This window comes from Natator depressus, chromosome 5 (assembly GCF_965152275.1).
Source record: "Natator depressus isolate rNatDep1 chromosome 5, rNatDep2.hap1, whole genome shotgun sequence".
NCBI classification, from domain to species: domain Eukaryota; kingdom Metazoa; phylum Chordata; order Testudines; family Cheloniidae; genus Natator; species Natator depressus.
In genome coordinates, this window is record NC_134238.1 from 79,808,342 (window position 1) to 79,826,528 (window position 18,187).

At 43.9% G+C, this 18,187-nt stretch overlaps 1 protein-coding gene across 1 annotated transcript in view; it reads right to left on the reverse strand.

Annotated features, from left to right (window-relative positions):
- FBN2 (fibrillin 2) overlaps positions 1 to 18,187 on the reverse strand; it is a 247,755-nt gene that overhangs the window by 35,764 nt on the left and 193,804 nt on the right. The window contains exons 47-48 of the mRNA XM_074953067.1: positions 15,339 to 15,467; positions 14,848 to 14,967 (exon numbers count right to left, since the gene is read on the reverse strand). Coding sequence (XP_074809168.1) covers positions 14,848 to 14,967; positions 15,339 to 15,467 — 249 coding nt within the window. The remainder of the gene's footprint in view (positions 1 to 14,847; positions 14,968 to 15,338; positions 15,468 to 18,187) is intronic.

The window sequence follows — 18,187 nt, forward strand, 5'->3', positions numbered from 1 at the left end:
CTGGGAAGAGCATGTTTGGACGTCATCTGGCTAACCTGATAAGGAGAGCTTTAAACTAGGTCCTATGGGATATGGTGACAAAAATCCGGGAAACGCGCATCTAGGCTCAAGTAACAAAGACAAGGGGAAGGAGCTAACGTCTGGAGAAGGGTCTAGAAATCACAACTGCATTAAAAAGGCAAAAAAGAAAAGCAACAAGGCAATCTGCAAAATATCTTTGATATCTGTATAGAAAGTCAAGGAGTATGGGAAACAAGCAGGATGAACTGGAAGTCATGGTACATGAAGAAAATTATGACTGAATTGGCATCACAGAAACTTGGTGGGGCAACTCCCATGATTGGAGTATCAGCATTGAGGATATAGCTTGTTCTGAAAGGACAGGTATGGAAAAAAAGGAAGAAGTGATGCACTGTACATCAAGAACGTATACACTTGCCTGGAGGTCCAAGGGAAAGTGAGTGACAGACCTAACTAGAGTCTCTGGGTGAGAATAACAAGGAAAAAGAACAGTAGTGATATCCTGGTGGGGGTCTAGACCACCAAATCAGGAAGAGGAAGTGGATGAGTCATTCTACAAGCAGGTAACACACATGAGCTGGTATTACCTGTTATAAAAGGTATTACCTCACCCACCTTGTCTCTCTAATATCCTGGGACTGACATGGCTACAACTACACTGCATAAAACCTAACCACTAACTTGGCAAATATCCAGTAGGAATGAGAGGGTGTCCCCCTCCAACAAACCCTGAAACTAGGGTATATAAAACTGAGGTCACCATATGCTTCAGAGAACTGACAGAACCTAACACAAGAAACTGCACAATCCTAAATGTGACAGATGCCCAGACCAGCTGTGTGGAAAGGACTCTTCCCCCATCCCAGGGTTAAGAGGATAAGAAGAAGTGGTGAGATTTCATTTCAAAGACTGTATTTCCCCTTCTGTTTGTTAATATAAATAACTGTAGGTTATCTTGCCGAGTCTACACTCTCTAGTGAGAATTCAAGTAAACATATTTTAGATTTTAACTCCTTTATAAATCCAAGAAAATTGACCTAAGAGAGATTGAAAAGAATTGTTTTAAGCAATCACTTTTAATATTCAAAATGTGTCCCTTTTGGACTAATGTAGTCAAACAGAAGTAACCACACTCTTCAAAGTGCCTTAAAGACAAATCCACCCTTGGATATGTGATAAATGTGTCTGGTACTAAATAATTGAGAATTGTTGATAAGTAAATGTAATAAGAAATCTTGGTAATTTGCATGGTTCTTTAATATAACTTCTGAGCCTCAACTCTTATGTGTAATAATTTCTTGCAGGTCTGTACTGTGTGTGTGGTATATACAATTGGTTGTGTCTACATCTGAGTGGTGAACGGTTGATTACATATTTATGTGGTTCTGGGTGAATTAATAAATTGTTGGTTGGTTAAGAATAAGCAAGTCCTGATTTGAGAAATACTGTTTGAGTTAAAAGTTGATCTAGTAAACTAACACTCCGTGGACCCGATAAAAAGGGGTTATCCTACTGGATTTGATTATATAGTGGCAAACCTAATTCGATAGACTTCAGCTTTAAAAATATAATTGGCACCTTGGCATACTCATAAATTGACCCCCCCCCACCCTCCATTTCATGCTTACAATGGACTTGAAAGTGCCTCCTCTTTTGCGGGTAGGTTTTTCTCATGACTGGTTATCTACTACTCAGGAGTACAGACTGAACTTTGGGATAGCGGCCCAGTTCTATGCCTGAGAACCACAGCTCTAGGTTGCAGCTTTGACAGATTGGGGTGCGTTATGGTGCTCAATTCTTGTATCAGGAGACCTCCTGGGAGAGGAAAGCAAAATGACACTTGCAGAGAAAGAAGCAGCTCCAGGAACTGCGCTTCGTGAAAGTGCCTGCTCAAGGAATCTGATATGTTTTGCAGGCATGGAAGGTAGACCATTGAGCTAGCTACGCAGTGGGATATGCTCCAGTTCCACAGTCTTAGTGATTCTGCACATAAGTATTAGGATCTTGCTCCCCCCCTCTCCCCCAGTGATTTATATAGTACATTGCTGCTCTGTTGTCCAGTATTACCTTGACTGAGTGGCCCTCAATGTTGTGGAGGAAAAACTGGCACTTACAGAGAACTGCCGTGAATTCTAGAACATGGATGTGGAGACAAGCTTCTTGAGGAGTCAATTTGCTGTGGAGCCTGGAATCCCAGTGCAGTAGAGAGGCATCCGTAGTGATGACCCTTGATGGGGACGAACGCAAAAATGGAACTTCCTCACAAATTCTGAGAGGACCAACTGAGAGTAGAGAACTCTTGGAGGTATGGTCACTGGAGGTATGAAAAGACTGATGGGGATGTAAACCATTCAGAGCCAGGTCTGAAAGCATTGAAGGTGAGGTCTTGCATGGAGCATCACAAACATGCAGGCTCACATGTGGTCTAAGAGCTGCAGGCAAGCCCTTGCTTTGGATTTGGGCTCTGCTGTAGAGTGGAGATAAGCATGGCCGCCGTGGTAAACCTTTTTGCAGGTAAGTATGCTCTGGTGGCTAAGTCCAGAGTGGCTTCAGTGAAGTCTGTGTGCTGTACCAGTGTTAGGGTAGACATTTCCAGGCTTAGACAAAGGCCCAGAATGTAAAATAAGACTAGGGCCATGTTTGTTTCTGCCTGGACCTCAAGGAGGATTCAGTTGCCCAGATACAGAAAGATGGTTATTTCCCCCGTCCCCGATGCAGTTGAGCTGCAATGACAGAGAGGACCTTTATAAAGGTCCTCAGAGCAGCTGAAAAGCCAAAGGGGAAGGCACAGTACTGGTAATGCTCTGTACCAACAACGAACCATGAGATGGGTGCTTAGCTACATGAAAGTGTGCAGCCTAAAGGTTGAGGACAATGAGGAATTAAGGATGGAATTAATGTTGTTAGGGTCAATATCTTGAAAGGCTGCAAAAAGATAAAAAGATACACATAGTTATGAGGTCTAGTATCAACCTCCACCCTCCTCTCCTTTTGGGAGCTGGGAAGTACCTGGAGCAGAACCCTCTTCTGACAAATTTTGGCGGGAAATGGCTCAGTCACTCCCAAAAGTAGAGATTGAATCTCCTGATTTAGGAGATCCATGTGAGAAGTGTCCCTGAAGAGGTAGGGAAATGGGCAGGGGGGATGGAATGGAAATGAATGAAATACCCTGTGGAAACCACCTCTAGGATCCAGCTTCTGATGTGATGAGTTCCCAGGCAGGTAGAGGGGAGATCGTCCACAAAGAGCAGAGGGAGAGTGGTTTCATGCAACATGAGATCCAGAAAAAGGGGTGGTTCATGACCCTCGACCATGCTATCAAAATGGCCATTTGATGGAAGGTGCAGACTGGGAGGTCACCGTTGAAGAGGGCCCCTTCTTCTGAGGTCTGGAAGAGTTCTGCATATCTTGTAGAGGTCTGGTATTTAAAAGGTTGAGAACATTGAGCAAGCTACGATTTGCTAAATCATCTTTTTACTGTAGGCATATAGATCCGAAGGGATCACAGAGTCATCCTGGAATCCTTCAACGAGTGGTGTGAACTGTTGGTGTCACTACTGAAGAGCTTAGACCCTTCAAAAGGAAGGTCCTCCACTGTATTCTGAACCTCCCTGGGGAAGCTGGAGGATTGTAGCCAAGAGGCTCATTACATGATGATGCCAGTTGCCATCAAATGTGAGGCTGTTTCAGCTGCATTGAGGAAGGTTTGAAGGGAAGTCTTCACAATCATCTGGCCTTCCAAGATGAGAGCTTGAAACTGCTCTGTTTGATCTTGTGACAGGTAGTCACTAAAATGTGTAAATTTAGCATAGTTTGTAGAATCATATTTTGCCATTGAGGCCTGATGATTCGCAACCCTAAACTGGAGAGCAGCCAATGAATAGCTCTTTTGGCCCAGATGGTCCAGACCAGAGGTGAGCAAACTACGGCCCACGGACCACATCTGGCCCACAGGACCCTCCTATCCAGCCCCTGAGCTCCTGGCTTGGGAGGCTAGACCCCGGCCCCTCCCCTGCGGTTCCCCCTCCCCTGCAGCCTCAGTGCGCTGCTGGTGCAACACTCTGGGCAGCCAGACAGCGCAGTTGCAGAGCCGTGGCCTGAGCCGGTGCTCTGAGCAGCGTGGCTGTAGCACCACCAGCCACCGGTGCTCCAGGCAGCGCAGCAGGGGAGGTTGGATAGAGGGCAGGGGAGTTCGGAGGTGTGGTCAGGTCGGGGTGGATAGGGGTTGGGGCGGTCAGAGGGCAGGGAACAGGGAGGTTGGATGGGGCAGAGGTCCCCGGGGGGGGGCCAGTCAGGAATGGGGGGGGTTGGATGGGGCAGCAGAGGGCAGTCAGGGGTGGGGTCAGGGGGTGATGGATGGGGCAGGAGTCCCGGGGGAGCCGGGCCATGCCTGGCTGTTTGGGGAGATACAACCTCCCCTAACCAGCCCTCCATACAATTCTGGAAACCTGATGTGGCCCTCAGGCCAAAAAGTTTGTCCGCCCCTGGTCCAGACTCTTAAGGTCTTTATCCTAGGGAGTCAATTTGGAATAAGCTTATTGGCTGCTCTAGTTGACAGCATCCCTTACCAAGGAGTTGGGGGTGGGATGGGAGAAAATACATTCTAGTCTCTTGGCCAGTACATAATATTTTTGTTTGCTCTCTTGCAAGTAGGCATGATGGTAGCAGGATTCTGCCATACAGTACAGGGTGGTGACTGTAAAACCTCATTAACAGATGACCTAGTCCTGGGGGAGGAATGCACACTGCCCCGTAGGTAGTGTTGAGTTGGGGCCATAGACACCTCACCAGGTAAGGAGGAGGACCTTCTAAACCTTTAACTCCTGCTCCTCTCGTCCTGGGGAGGATATTCCTATGGTACCTATGTCTGTTGATAAAGATGGGGCCTCTTATGGGAGGTATCCTATAATACCAGTCTGTGTCTGTAGATCATGGGTTCAGAAAACCCACTGCAGTGGTGCATAAAGAAAGGGAGTGGGCCTTGCAGGGGTTCCTGCCAGGGATGGCATGGGCACTACCTCCAGAGAATGGAGTTGGAATGCAAAGGAGGCAGAATCCTGGATAGAAAAATCCCAATCTGAGGAATTATCCTCCCCATGTCCTACTAAAAAGACCCAGAGATCGGCAGTGGGGAGGTATCAGTACCAAGCGGGAGGAGACTGTATGCTGGGATGCAGGATAACCTAAGGACACTCTGGCTCGAAATGGTGAGATGGTACCAGAGGGATCCTTTTGGGTACTCCTTAGGAAGGGAAACCTAGGTTCCTCTGTTACTAAGAGGGCTTCATGGGAGAGGAAAAGACAGTTACCTTTTCCATAACTGGTGTTCTTTGAGATGTGTTGCTTATGTGTATTCCACAATAGGTGTGCGTGCTCGCCACATGCACCGGTGCCAGAAGTTTTTCCCCTAGCAGTACCCATAGGGGAGTGCCCCTAGCGACCCCTGGAGTGGCGCCTCCATGGTGCGGTATAAGGGGCGCTGTGTGCTCCCCCACACTCAGTTCCTGCTTGCCAGACAACTCCAACAGAGGGGAAGGAGGGCGGGATGTGGAATAGACATGAGGAACACATCTCGAAGAACACCAGTTATGGAAAAGGTAAACTGTCTTTTCTTCCTCGAGTGATTGCTTTTCTTTTCGAGTGATTTTCTTCTGCGAGTGTTGGAGGTGGGAAGGAGTTCACAAATTCTCAGGGAAGAGCACAGCCCTACCAAACCCGGTGTCTTCCCTTGTCTGGGAGACGATCGCATAATGTGAGGTGAACGTGTGAACTGAAGACCATGCGCCAGCCCTGCAAATGTCCTGAATGGGGACATGGGCTAAAAAGGGAACCACAGACTGGTCAGCCTTACTTCAGTCCCCGGCAAAATCATCAAGCAGGTCCTCAAGGAGTCTATTTTGAAGGACTTGGAGGAGAGGAAGGTGATCAGGAACAGTCAACATAGATTCACCAAGAGCAAGTCATGCCTGATTGCCTTCTATGATGAGATAACTGGCTCTGTGGATATGGGGAAAGCGGTGGATGTGATATATCTTGACTTTAGCAAAGCTTTTGATACTGTCTCCCACAGTATTCTTGCCAGCAAGTTAAAGAAGTATGGATTGGATGAATGAACTATAAGGTGGATAGAAAGCTGGCTAGATTGTCGGGCTCAACTGGTAGTGATCAACTGCTCCATATCTAGTTGGCAGCCGGTATCCAGCGGAGTGTCCCAGGGGTCGGTCCTGGGGCCGGCTTTGTTCAACATCTTTATTAATGATCTGGATGATGGGATGAATTGCACCCTCAGCAAGTTCGCAGATGACACTAAGCTGGGGGGAGAGGTAGATACGCTGGAGGGTAGGGAGAGGGTCCACAGTGACCCAGACAAATTGGAGGATTGGGCCAAAACCTCCTGAGGTCTCTTCCAACCCTAATATTCGATGATTCTTTCACAGTGCTAACGGGAACCTGAGGTGGCAGTGGGGATAATGAAAAGTTACAGTCTGAGTGCAATGTGACCTGAGGTGGACAGTATTGGGGGCAGTGTGGAGGTAAGGTCAATGTGCTCCTTGTGGCTGCATACATAGAAGAGCAGTACTGGAGCACTGGTTGAAGAAGGCTTCTTAGGGGTCTCCTAGAGGTCTCCGGTTCCAGTACCAACAACGGTGTCACTCACGGTAGTTTGTTAGAAGACATCTTCTAACAAGACAGACAGGCAGGAACGTCTGTGAGGGGAGGGCTCCTGCCTCATACTGAGAATGAGGGGCGATCAGCAGGTTATCTCAAGTGCTTATATACGAATGCACAAAGCCTTGGAAACAAGCAGGGAGAACTGGAGGTCCTGGTGATGTCAGGGAATTATGACGTGATTGGAATAACAGAGACTTGGTGGGATAACTCACATGACTGGAGTACTGTCATGGATGGTTATAAACTGTTCAGGAAGGACAGGCAGGGCAGAAAAGGTGGGAGAGTAGCACTGTATGTAAGGGAGCAGTATGACTGCTCAGAGCTCCGGTATGAAACTGCAGAAAAACCTGAGTGTCTCTGGATTAAGTTTAGAAGTGTGAGTAACAAGAGTGATGTATTGGTGGGAGTCTGCTATAGACCACCGGACCAGGGGGATGAGGTGGATGAGGCTTTCTTCCGGCAACTCGCAGAAGCTACTAGATCGCACGCCCTGGTTCTCATGGGTGACTTTAATTTTCCTGATATTTGCTGGGAGAGCAATACAGCGGTGCATAGACAATCCAGGAAGTTTTTGGAAAGCGTAGGGGACAATTTCCTGGTGCAAGTGCTAGACGAGCCAACTGGGGGGGGGAGCTTTTCTTGACCTGCTGCTCACAAACAGGGAAGAATTAGTGGGGGAAGCAAAAGTGGATGGGAATCTGGGAGGCAGTGACCATGCGATGGTCAAGTTCAGGATCCTGACACAGGGAAGAAAGGTAAGTAGCAGGATACGGACCCTGGACTTCAGGAAAGCAGACTTCGACTCCCTCAGGAAGCGGATGGGTAGGATCCCCTGGGGGACTAACATGAAGGGGAAAGGAGTCCAGGAGAGCTGGCTGTATTTCAAGGAATCCCTGTTGAGGTTACAGGGACAAACCATCCCGATGAGTTGAAAGAATAGTAAATATGGCAGGCGACCAGCTTGGCTTAATGGTGAAATCCTAGCGGATCTTAAACATAAAAAAGAAGCTTACAAGAAGTGGAAGGTTGGACATATGACCAGGGAAGAGTATAAAAATATTGCTTGGGCATGTAGGAATGAAATCAGGAGGGCCAAATCGCACCTGGAGCTGCAGCTAGCAAGAGATGTCAAGAGTAACAAGAAGGGTTTCTTCAGGTATGTTGGCAACAAGAAGAAAGCCAAGGAAAGCGTGGGCCCCTTACTGAATGAGGAAGGCAACCTAGTGACAGAGGATGTGGAAAAAGCTAATGTGCTCAATGCTTTTTTTGCCTCTGTCTTCACTAACAAGGACAGCTCCCAGACTGCTGCGCTGGGCATCGCAACATGGGGAGTAGATGGCCAGCCCTCTGTGGAGAAAGAGGTGGTTAGGGACTATTTAGAAAAGCTGGACGTGCACAAGTCCATGGGGCCGGACGAGTTGCATCCGAGAGTGCTAAAGGAATTGGCGGATGTGATTGCAGAGCCATTGGCCATTATCTTTGAAAACTCGTGGCGAACGGGGGAAGTCCCGGATGACTGGAAAAAGGCTAACGTAGTGCCAATCTTTAAAAAAGGGAAGAAGGAGGTTCCTGGGAACTACAGGCCAGTCAGCCTCACCTCAGTCCCCGGAAAAATCATGGAGCAGGTCCTCAAGGAATCAATCCTGAAGCACTTACATGAGAGCAAAGTGATCAGGAACAGTCAGCATGGATTCACCAAGGGAAGGTCATGCCTGACTAATCTAATCGCCTTCTATGATGAGATTACTGATTCTGTGGATGAAGGGAAAGCAGTGGATGTATTGTTTCTTGACTTTAGCAAAGCTTTTGACACGGTCTCCCACAGTATTCTTGTCAGCAAGTTAAAGAAGTATGGGCTGGATGAATGTACTATAAGGTGGGTAGAAAGTTGGCTAGATTGTCGGGCTCAACGGGTAGTGATCAATGGCTCCATGTCTAGTTGGCAGCCGGTGTCAAGTGGAGTGCCCCAGGGGTCGGTCCTGGGGCCGGTTTTGTTCAATATCTTCATAAATGATCTGGAGGATGGTGTGGATTGCACTCTCAGCAAATTTGCGGATGATACTAAACTGGGAGGAGTGGTAGATACGCTGGAGGGCAGAGATAGGATACAGAGGGACCTAGACAAATTGGAGGATTGGGCCAAAAGAAACCTGATGAGGTTCAATAAGGATAAGTGCAGGGTCCTGCACTTAAGACGGAAGAACCCAATGCACAGCTACAGACTAGGGACCGAATGGCTAGGCAGCAGTTCTGCGGAAAAGGACCTAGGGGTTACAGTGGACAAGAAGCTGGATATGAGTCAGCAGTGTGCCCTTGTTGCCAAGAAGGCCAATGGCATTTTGGGATGTATAAGTAGGGGCATAGCGAGCAGATCGAGGGATGTGATCGTTCCCCTCTATTCGACATTGGTGAGGCCTCATCTGGAGTACTGTGTCCAGTTTTGGGCCCCACACTACAAGAAGGATGTGGATAAATTGGAGAGAGTCCAGCGAAGGGCAACAAAAATGATTAGGGGTCTGGAACACATGACTTATGAGGAGAGGCTGAGGGAACTGGGATTGTTTAGTCTGCAGAAGAGAAGAATGAGGGGGGATTTGATAGCTGCTTTCAACTACCTGAGAGGTGGTTCCAGAGAGGATGGTTCTAGACTATTCTCAGTGGTAGAAGAGGACAGGACAAGGAGTAATGGTCTCAAGTTGCAGTGGAGAAGGTTTAGGTTGGATATTAGGAACAACTTTTTCACTAGGAGGGTGGTGAAACACTGGAATGCGTTACCTAGGGAGGTGGTAGAATCTCCTTCCTTGGAAGTTTTTAAGGTCAGGCTTGACAAAGCATTAGGCTGGGATGATTTGATTGGGGATTGGTCCTGCTTTGAGCAGGGGGTTGGACTAGATGACCTCCTGAGGTCCCTTCCAACCCTGATATTCTATGATTCTATGATCTCAGCACGAGGCATACCAAAAGTCTTTTCTGTTGGGTAACTGGTATCTTGGTACTGGGGCCTGCAGAAACCTTAGCAGTATTTATACTGGGACGCAAAGTCTCCTTGCTCCCTGTCTTAAAGAAGTGACTTTCCCCTTTTGGACAGTCTCTCTCCGGGGAATGGGTTTTCTACCTCTGAGTGTTTCACTTCCGAATCCGCCTTATGGTCTTTTGAAGTGACCAGTCTGGACTAAGTGACTGAGGCCAACATATGGGGGAAGGGAGTTGGACCCCCCCCACAGGTCTCAATGAGCACTCCATCAGGAGGAGCGTCAATTTATCCTCCCTCAGCTTGTGAGATCTGTTTTTAAGCCTCATGCAGACCTTGCTCTTAGATGAGACCTATGACTCTCCAAGGCAGCTGGGATGCTTTTTGCTGAGGGGGAAAGACCTGTGGCAGCTCTGGCAGGGTTTGAAACCCTGGATCTTTGGCATAACCCAAGCAGGGAGGCTGTAGACAACAAGAGTGAGGGTAGAAGACCCTGACTGCAAAGTGCTCAGGGGAGAGGGGCAGAAACACAAACACGTGCTAAAGCAAATAATATAACAATTAGGAAGAAAATAAATAAAATTCTTATTAAGAAGATAAGAGCTGAGAAGTTCACAGTGAACACCACTATGCTCTGTCTCGAGTAAAGGGCAGTTGAGAAGGAACTGGAGCAGCGGTATGTCTGCCTCTCCCTATATATCCTTGCATCAGAATCCAAGGATATAAAGAGTGCAGGTGCGGACACGGCTAACTAAAATCTCTGAGCAAGAGCGCATGAACACATGCACATTCTATGGTGGAGCACACATAGGAACAAAGGAGAACCGCACTTCCAACACACCATTTGGCAGATACTGCTTCCTAAAACTGCCTTTTGGAATATATTAGAGTCCAGAAATATTTCACTTTATGAGACAGATGTTAGAGAATCTAGCAGGCATGAAAGCGAACACTGATACCATAATGGGCATGCATGCCAGAGCACAAAAGAAAGTACAATGATTTAAACAACATTCTGATAGCAGCTCCAGAGCTGCAATTTTCTGGCCCCCTGAAAGACAACAAACTCTCCACATGTTCCTTGAAAGGAGGGCTGGGAGTAGTACTATTAAAGTGTTATGGAACTGATTGATTACCAGTTTTGTATGCATGTATGCCTATAATGGCTGCAAAGACGACATATCTGCAAATTGAAAAAAGAGACATTAGGTCTGGCAGATGGATGTACTAGATTTCACAATTTTATGACCATAGCTTCAAAGCAGAAAGTAATCATAAATCTCTGATTGAAATACACAAAAAGTGGCTTGGAGAAGCACCATCAAGGCTATAGTGACTACTTTAAAAAATACAGAACTATGATGTGATCCTGAAGTTCTAACCTGGACACCACTAAGTAATGGCAGAAACACTCGCAAGAGCTTGTGGTTCCCACAGAGTGATGGGAAAGAAAAACATTGGAATGAATATACAAAGATCACCTTGGAATGACCACATCAAAAAGGAGAGCTAGAGAAGTTGTATTCTGGCCACAGATGAATAGTGGCATTGAAGAAATGGTGAGCAGAACGGTGAAACGTGACAAAAGTACTGAGATTCCTAGCAGAAGGAACCAGTGTTTTGATATGAACTCACAATTTCATGCAGCAAAGTTAGAATTGACATACTCAACTTTGGGAAGACATGATCACCTGGTTAGAATGGATTATTTTGGTAATTTCCCAGTAGTCACATATTTTAAAAGATTAAGTCTAGGTGAAATGAGTGAACTCTAGGGATCTTCTTGTGTTTCTGATCCTTTTCAGATTCTCCAGCATGGAACTAGAGAGATCCAAACCCTCAAAAGGCAAGCTGATAGCCATTACCTGCACTTCTTGGGAAAGCCAGACATTCTCAATTGGGAAAGTCTTCTCAAACAACTGTAGAATTCATAGATCTAACTGCTGTTCTAAACATCATAGAATACTCATCATATGATACTGTTTCTGGCTTGACTTGATTTGATTCTTATTTCAATATTAATAACTTCTCTTTGGTGATATGTTTTCTTGATTTGATTTTAGTTTAACAGTTTTAATAAAATTTATAAAACAGATACTGAGTCACATTTATTTCAATGAGCAATATGGGTCCGGAACTTTTGCAGGCCTGGGTGGATTTCCAGCTGGTCAACCTAAAAGCCTGACCAGCTCCCCCTCATTAGTCTTTGCTTCTCACAGGGGTCATGCACGTTGTAAACCTCTAGTCAAATCAAATCTTCTCATTAGAGGATCAAAATGCTCTCCAGGTCTTGAGAGAGAATGATGATAAATAATGACATTTAGAAAAAATTACAATTACTGACTTATGGTACAACATCTGATGTAATTGCACATGCACAGAGACACTATACTCCTGACAGAATTCTGCACCAATGCAGGGGAGCAGAATTCATTTGGCCCTCATATTTCTGTTCCCCTCATGCAGAAAAATTCAAAGAAAATATGCAGGGGGACACGAGTCTTTTCCCCGCAGCCCAGGGTGCCTGGAGCAGCTTCAGAGATGCAAATCACTGTGGGAGGAGGGGGACTCGCATGCCTGACTGCGGGGGAGACTATCACCGTCAGGGGGCAGGCCTGGCCAACAAGTGAGAGAGAGACTGTCCCTCTCTCTTGATACTGTGGCTCCAGGGTGCGGAGGAGGGTATCCAGGAGGAAGGCTCTGTCCCGGAGGTAGAAGTGTAGCAGTCTGCCTGCCTAGTAAAATGTAACTTCTTGAGAATTGAAAAAACAATTAAATATTAGTATCATGTTACTGAAAATTGTTTGTTTATAAGTTAAAGAAAATAGCTTTTGTTAAAAAAAACATTATTAATGTTGCTGTTGATGGTTAATTGATCTCATTCTCTGAGGGAGAAATGTAGCAACCTGTCTGCATAGTAACACTGTTAATTATTCTATTGTTAGTTAACTGTTCCCATTCTCAGTCAATTCCCCCAGGAGCATAAAAACTTGTAGAAGTTTTAAGGCCCTACATTGCGAGAGTGATGTAAAGCCTTATAAATGACAGTAAGGGAATCAGCTAGGAAGATCTATGTACTTTCTCACTTTTTTCCTGTGTCAAAGTGGTGCAATGGGGTTAGATTTTTACTTACCCATTTAAAAAAAAAAGACTTTTGAGGGCAAATAGAACATTTACCAAGCTAATGTCAGGACAATCAGAACCAAGCATTTCTCAAAGTACCCAGCTAGGTCCAGGACAACGATTAGCAAAACCGTATGACTTTCATGTGTGAAAGTCTGAGCAATTTAAAATGACATTCTACTTTTTTTTTTTTTCTGTTTGGTGTTCTCTAATGTAATTTAAATGAAAATCCAGGATTATAACTGGAATGGAGGGTACTAGTTACTAAGTATTTGTAACTTAACTTTCATGTGTTTAGGAAATACTGAATAGTTATTGTGACATTTTGTCTGTATTGTAGTTCAAAAAAACTTACCAAAACAATTGAAACTGGTGTGATTGTATTGCATTATTTTGACAAATAAAATCTGCAGAATTTTGCAGAATTTGTAATTGTTTGGTACAGAACCCCCCCAGGAGTAACGCTGCCTTCACTCACACATCGAACTCTAGTTGCACAGGTGTAAATGAGTTGAATTTAGCAATAATGAACAAATTTCAAATACAGTAACAGAGCATTACAAAGAAGGCTGCACATTAGAAAAGTAACATAAAATAAACTGATTACAAAATATTGTGATATTAGTCAAAATATTAATAAAAATGACACGATATCAAGCAAAAAATATTAATAGAATTTTTTTAACACGGCAGGATGAAGAAAGTAGGAATATGCAATTCTGTTTTTTGTTGGAACTGAAAGTTGATTAAAGGGAATATTTTACACTTTTACTGTGGTGTTGTCTAAAAACATACAAGAGGAAATTAAACATGGTCTTAAACAGTGATATTCCTGGGGACGCAACAACTTTCACTTAGAAGGACTTTATAACTGTAGGTGATTTGGATTAATCTTAAACTCAGTTGTTAATATAGGCAGCAGCAGCCAAAAGGAGCTGCAAAGTCAGCAGGCAAACTGAACAATGTAGAATGATACTTGCATGAAAAACTTGTGATCTTAGAAAATATATCATACTTTTAAAAGAGGAAAATCTACAGTGTCTTTGAGATCTGCCTCTGTTCCTAGATTTAGATAGATTAAATTGTTACAGACCAAATCTTGAAGTATGAACAGAGGTTTTCTTCAGTCTTTACTTGAGCAAGTCTCCCACTGACTACAGTAGGCATTCTCCCTGAGTAAGACTTTCAGTAAGGATACTGTAGGATCAATTTTAATATATATATATATATATATATATACACACACACAAATTTACTTTTAGGTTCATGCTAGCCCTCTTCTTAGTTTTCCTGATGAGGACTGAACTTGTTTGGGTATTGTTTCTAATTTGGTAACTATGGTTTCAATTCGCTGCTGCACTGGAGCAGAGTTCTGTATTTCTCCTCCACAAAACAAGAAAAGAAAGGTGACGTTAAAGCGTTGAACTGATTTTCAACAGCATTCTCAAAGTTATTCTTCTAAAACTGAAACAAAGATCTGTTTCACCATCTCTGCTATGAATTTGGGATTGAAATCTTGATGCACATGCTCCCACGGGCTGTAAGACTCAAAAACAGAAAACATCTGTTAGGAGAAACTGATTTAGAAAACTCTGTTTCCATAGGGAAAAGTAGCTCAATAGTTTTATTAAGATTTTTAAACGTCACAATTCTACGATACGAGATACTTCGAATTGCCGTTTAATGCACTGCTTGCCAAAAATTATAATTTTTGTAATCAGTGTATATATTCAGTAGATAGTCTCTCTTTTTTCATTTGGAAAAAAGATTAGGAAAAGAAAGAAAGACTGGAAATTCTTTGAGCATTAGACAAAATATTTTTTAATTTGGATTAATGAAAAACATTGAGTCCTTACATCCTTTTCTCTCACTACAGCTCATAATATCTTGCCTGCTGGCTAGAAGGACAACTGCTGATGACTGCTGCTTATTCCTTGTCATTATGACTTGCTAAAATAGAAGAGGCTTTTCATCATCAATATTTACATTTTTTCATCAAGTCTGCACCAGATCGTCTACTATATTGGTAAATCATTCAGAAGTAACAGTAACAGCCTTACCAATACAGCTTTCACTTTTCACTTCATATCCTGGTGGGCAGATGCATCTGAATGACCCTTCCAAGTTCTGACAAGTACCAGGAAAGCATGCACCAGGAAGTGCCATACACTCATTAGTATCTTAAAAGAATAAATTGAATATATAAGGATGTGGAAATTTTGAAATTAATGCAACAGTGAATTATTTATGTTTATGTAACAATGGCTGATATTATTGTCATCCACAACAGAGATGTAAGCCAGAGGGTTGTCTTTTATGAGCCTATAGGTTCTTTCCTGACTTCATCGACTTAAGCGAGCTCGGGAAAGGAAAACAAATGACATTATTCTAAACCCTCACACTTTTGCCACCAATTTTCTTAATGTAAGTCTTTTGTTCTCAGTATTCTATCTTAGCTATTCAGATTGTAATATTTACTTCTAAATGGGGCCAACAGTTTGATTATTTCAAGTCAGGGAAGTTTGGAATCTCTGGTTGGTTTAGTACATACCAATGCAATTCTTGCCATCTGGAGTAAGTTCATATCCTTCATTACATAAACATTTGAACGAACCAATTTCATTAAAACATTGTCCATTTCTGCACACCTGACCAAAGAAGGAACTGCACTCATCAATATCTGTAAATAAACAAGAGAGGCTGAGCCTTTCCAAGAGGTCTAACAGTTAGAATGTATATGCAGACACAGTATATACAGTATGGTATAAACACACTAAAGTTGCAATATATAATTCCATGGAAGAGACAAATCCTGAGCAGCAAGGGAACAGTTGACAGCTAGTGGAAAGTAACTCTCACTTCAGTACATTAAGGCATATGTTCTATTTAAACAACACCCCCTTTTATAGGGTATTACAATTTTTAAACTTGTAGCATTACATCAGCTACTGCATCTGGAGATGTTCAGTTGCTGCCAAGTGACTCTTTGTGTGATACTAACTTCAGGCACAGAGAAGAAAATGTTACATGGGGCATTTTGGATTTCATGTGGCGTTTTAGATGTGCTCAGGTTTTCACTGAACTTGTTTTATTATTTTTCACATTTTTGAAAATGTATATTGCAGACAGCACTGAATCATCCTGCGTCCTGCAAGCTGATTCTGTAGTTCAGGAGACCATAACAAGTGGGAGACTGAGCACTGGAAATGCCCAATTAGCTCTACAGAGCCATTTTAGTAACATAGATTTAAAAAGACACGTGAACAAGGACAGTGCAGATGGGAAAGTATGGGGTGGATGGAAGGAAAAGTGTGTGTGTCAGGTAGAATAAGATGCTAGCTGTTAATTCTAGTTGGTTTAGAGACAACTTATGCTTTGTTATTTAAAAATATTTTAATTTGAGACTTGAAGATTAAACACTCTTCTATCAGGTATATAATCCTTATAGCTTACTGCAGAGGTTTCAACCATCCTCTGAAACAATCTCATACTGGTTTCTGTTGATAACAGAATACTGAACTAAATGGAACACTGATTTGATGCAGTATGGCAATTTCTGTGTTACTGGTTACAGCTCATGAACCATTCTTCTCTTTCCATGCTATTTACTCCATTCAGATATTTGTAATTGGTTATTATCTCCTTGTGATGAGCTATGCTGTCCTTCAGTGGGCAGGGGCATGGCTGAGGGAGAATGCTATGGGCTCCGGGGCAGGAAGGCGAATAGTAATGAATGACCCCGGGCTATGAATCAACTTGAGCTTGTTAGCCTCCTTGAAAACAGCATGGAGCCATTATGAGAGAGGAGGACAGCTGCTGGGGCTACTGGGAGTGGATCAACAGCCATTCTGCCACACAAAAGGAAGGGGCTTCAGTTCAGTGCTGTAGATTTTCTTCTGTTTAAAGCTGCATTCTGTTGCCCATGTGCAGCAAGTTTTGCTTTTTTCCCCTCTGCTGGAGGAGAAAAGGATGTAAAAATGATTTATAGACTGTGTTTTGGTTCTCTCCAGGAGTTGGAAGGAATTTAAAGACTTTTTTCCCCCCTGTTCAGCCTGTGTGAAGGCTCTTATTTTCCCCTTAGAGGAGAGGATGTCAACCGACCTACTCTGTTCTCCAGTCCCGGAAGGCTTTAATCTCCCTCTTAAAAAAGATGATCCAGGAACCACAGTTATAGAAAACTATCAAAAGCTTAGCTGTACTCTGGAAACAGTGGTGACTGTAAAAAGAATGAGGAGTACTTGTGGCACCTTAGAGACTAACATTTATTTGAGCATAAGCTTTCGTGGGCTAAAACCCACTTCATTGGATGCATGCAGTGGAAAATAAAAAAATGGGTTCAGTGACTGTGGGTAGATGAAGTAATCTTGGGAGGGCAAGAGAGTTCGGGAGGCCAATAGAGACTGCTTCCTTGATACTGGTGTTTCCCTCTTTCCCTAATACTGAGGACACTCACTCTTTCACACTGGCATGGAAGTTCAGCTATGAAAATCTGAGGTGGGCTAGTGACAAGCTATTAGTCTAGAGGTGGGAAGTATAAAGGGAGGGGAGGAAGTCTTAATAATAATAATAATAATAATTAATTAATAATAAGGGGTCCAGAACCCAAGTTTCCAGAAGAACGCTCTGTGACTTAAGCAAAAAGAAAAAAATTAACTTGTAGACAGTGATATCATGAGCACTTTTGCAATATATCAACATGAATGAAAAGAGGTACCGAAGTGAGCTAACTTAGAAAAACCACAATTGTAAGAAGAAAATTATTTATTCGAATCACTGGTTCTCAACCTATTTAACATTGTGGGACACACATGCAGCTCTCTGTGTGTTATGTGGGCCGCATCCACACAATATATATACTACCTGTACATCTACAAAAAAACAAGGTTTCGTATTTGTTATAAGACAGCAATATGATTCAAATAGATATAGTACCTTTCTTTCAAGACTGACAAATGTCTACCAAGAGCATTTTAATTTAGCAAAATAAGTCAAAACATTCACTGTTAAAATTAATTAATTTACTCTAAGGGTAGCATGGCATGGTGTACTGCCACCCTCACTTCCACAGAGCTGGTCTGAGTGCCCAGAGGGCATACTCCCAGAGCCTGCCTGCAAAGATGGAGAGCACTGCCCAGTGCAGGGTGCCCTCACAGCCTGGGACTGCCCTGGATTTATCCAGCCCTCTCCCCCGCCCCCCACCCCCAGGGACTGCTCCCCCAGCATTCAGACCCTGCCCCCAACACTGGGCTGGCAAACGTGCCTGCCCTGTAGAGACAGGGTGCCCTCTCCAGGGCAGAATACCCCTCCCAGGGACTGCTCCTCCAGCATCCAGCCCCCCCCACCCAGCAACTGCCCCCAGCATCTATCTCCCCCAAGGACTGCCCCCAGCCACCAGTCCTC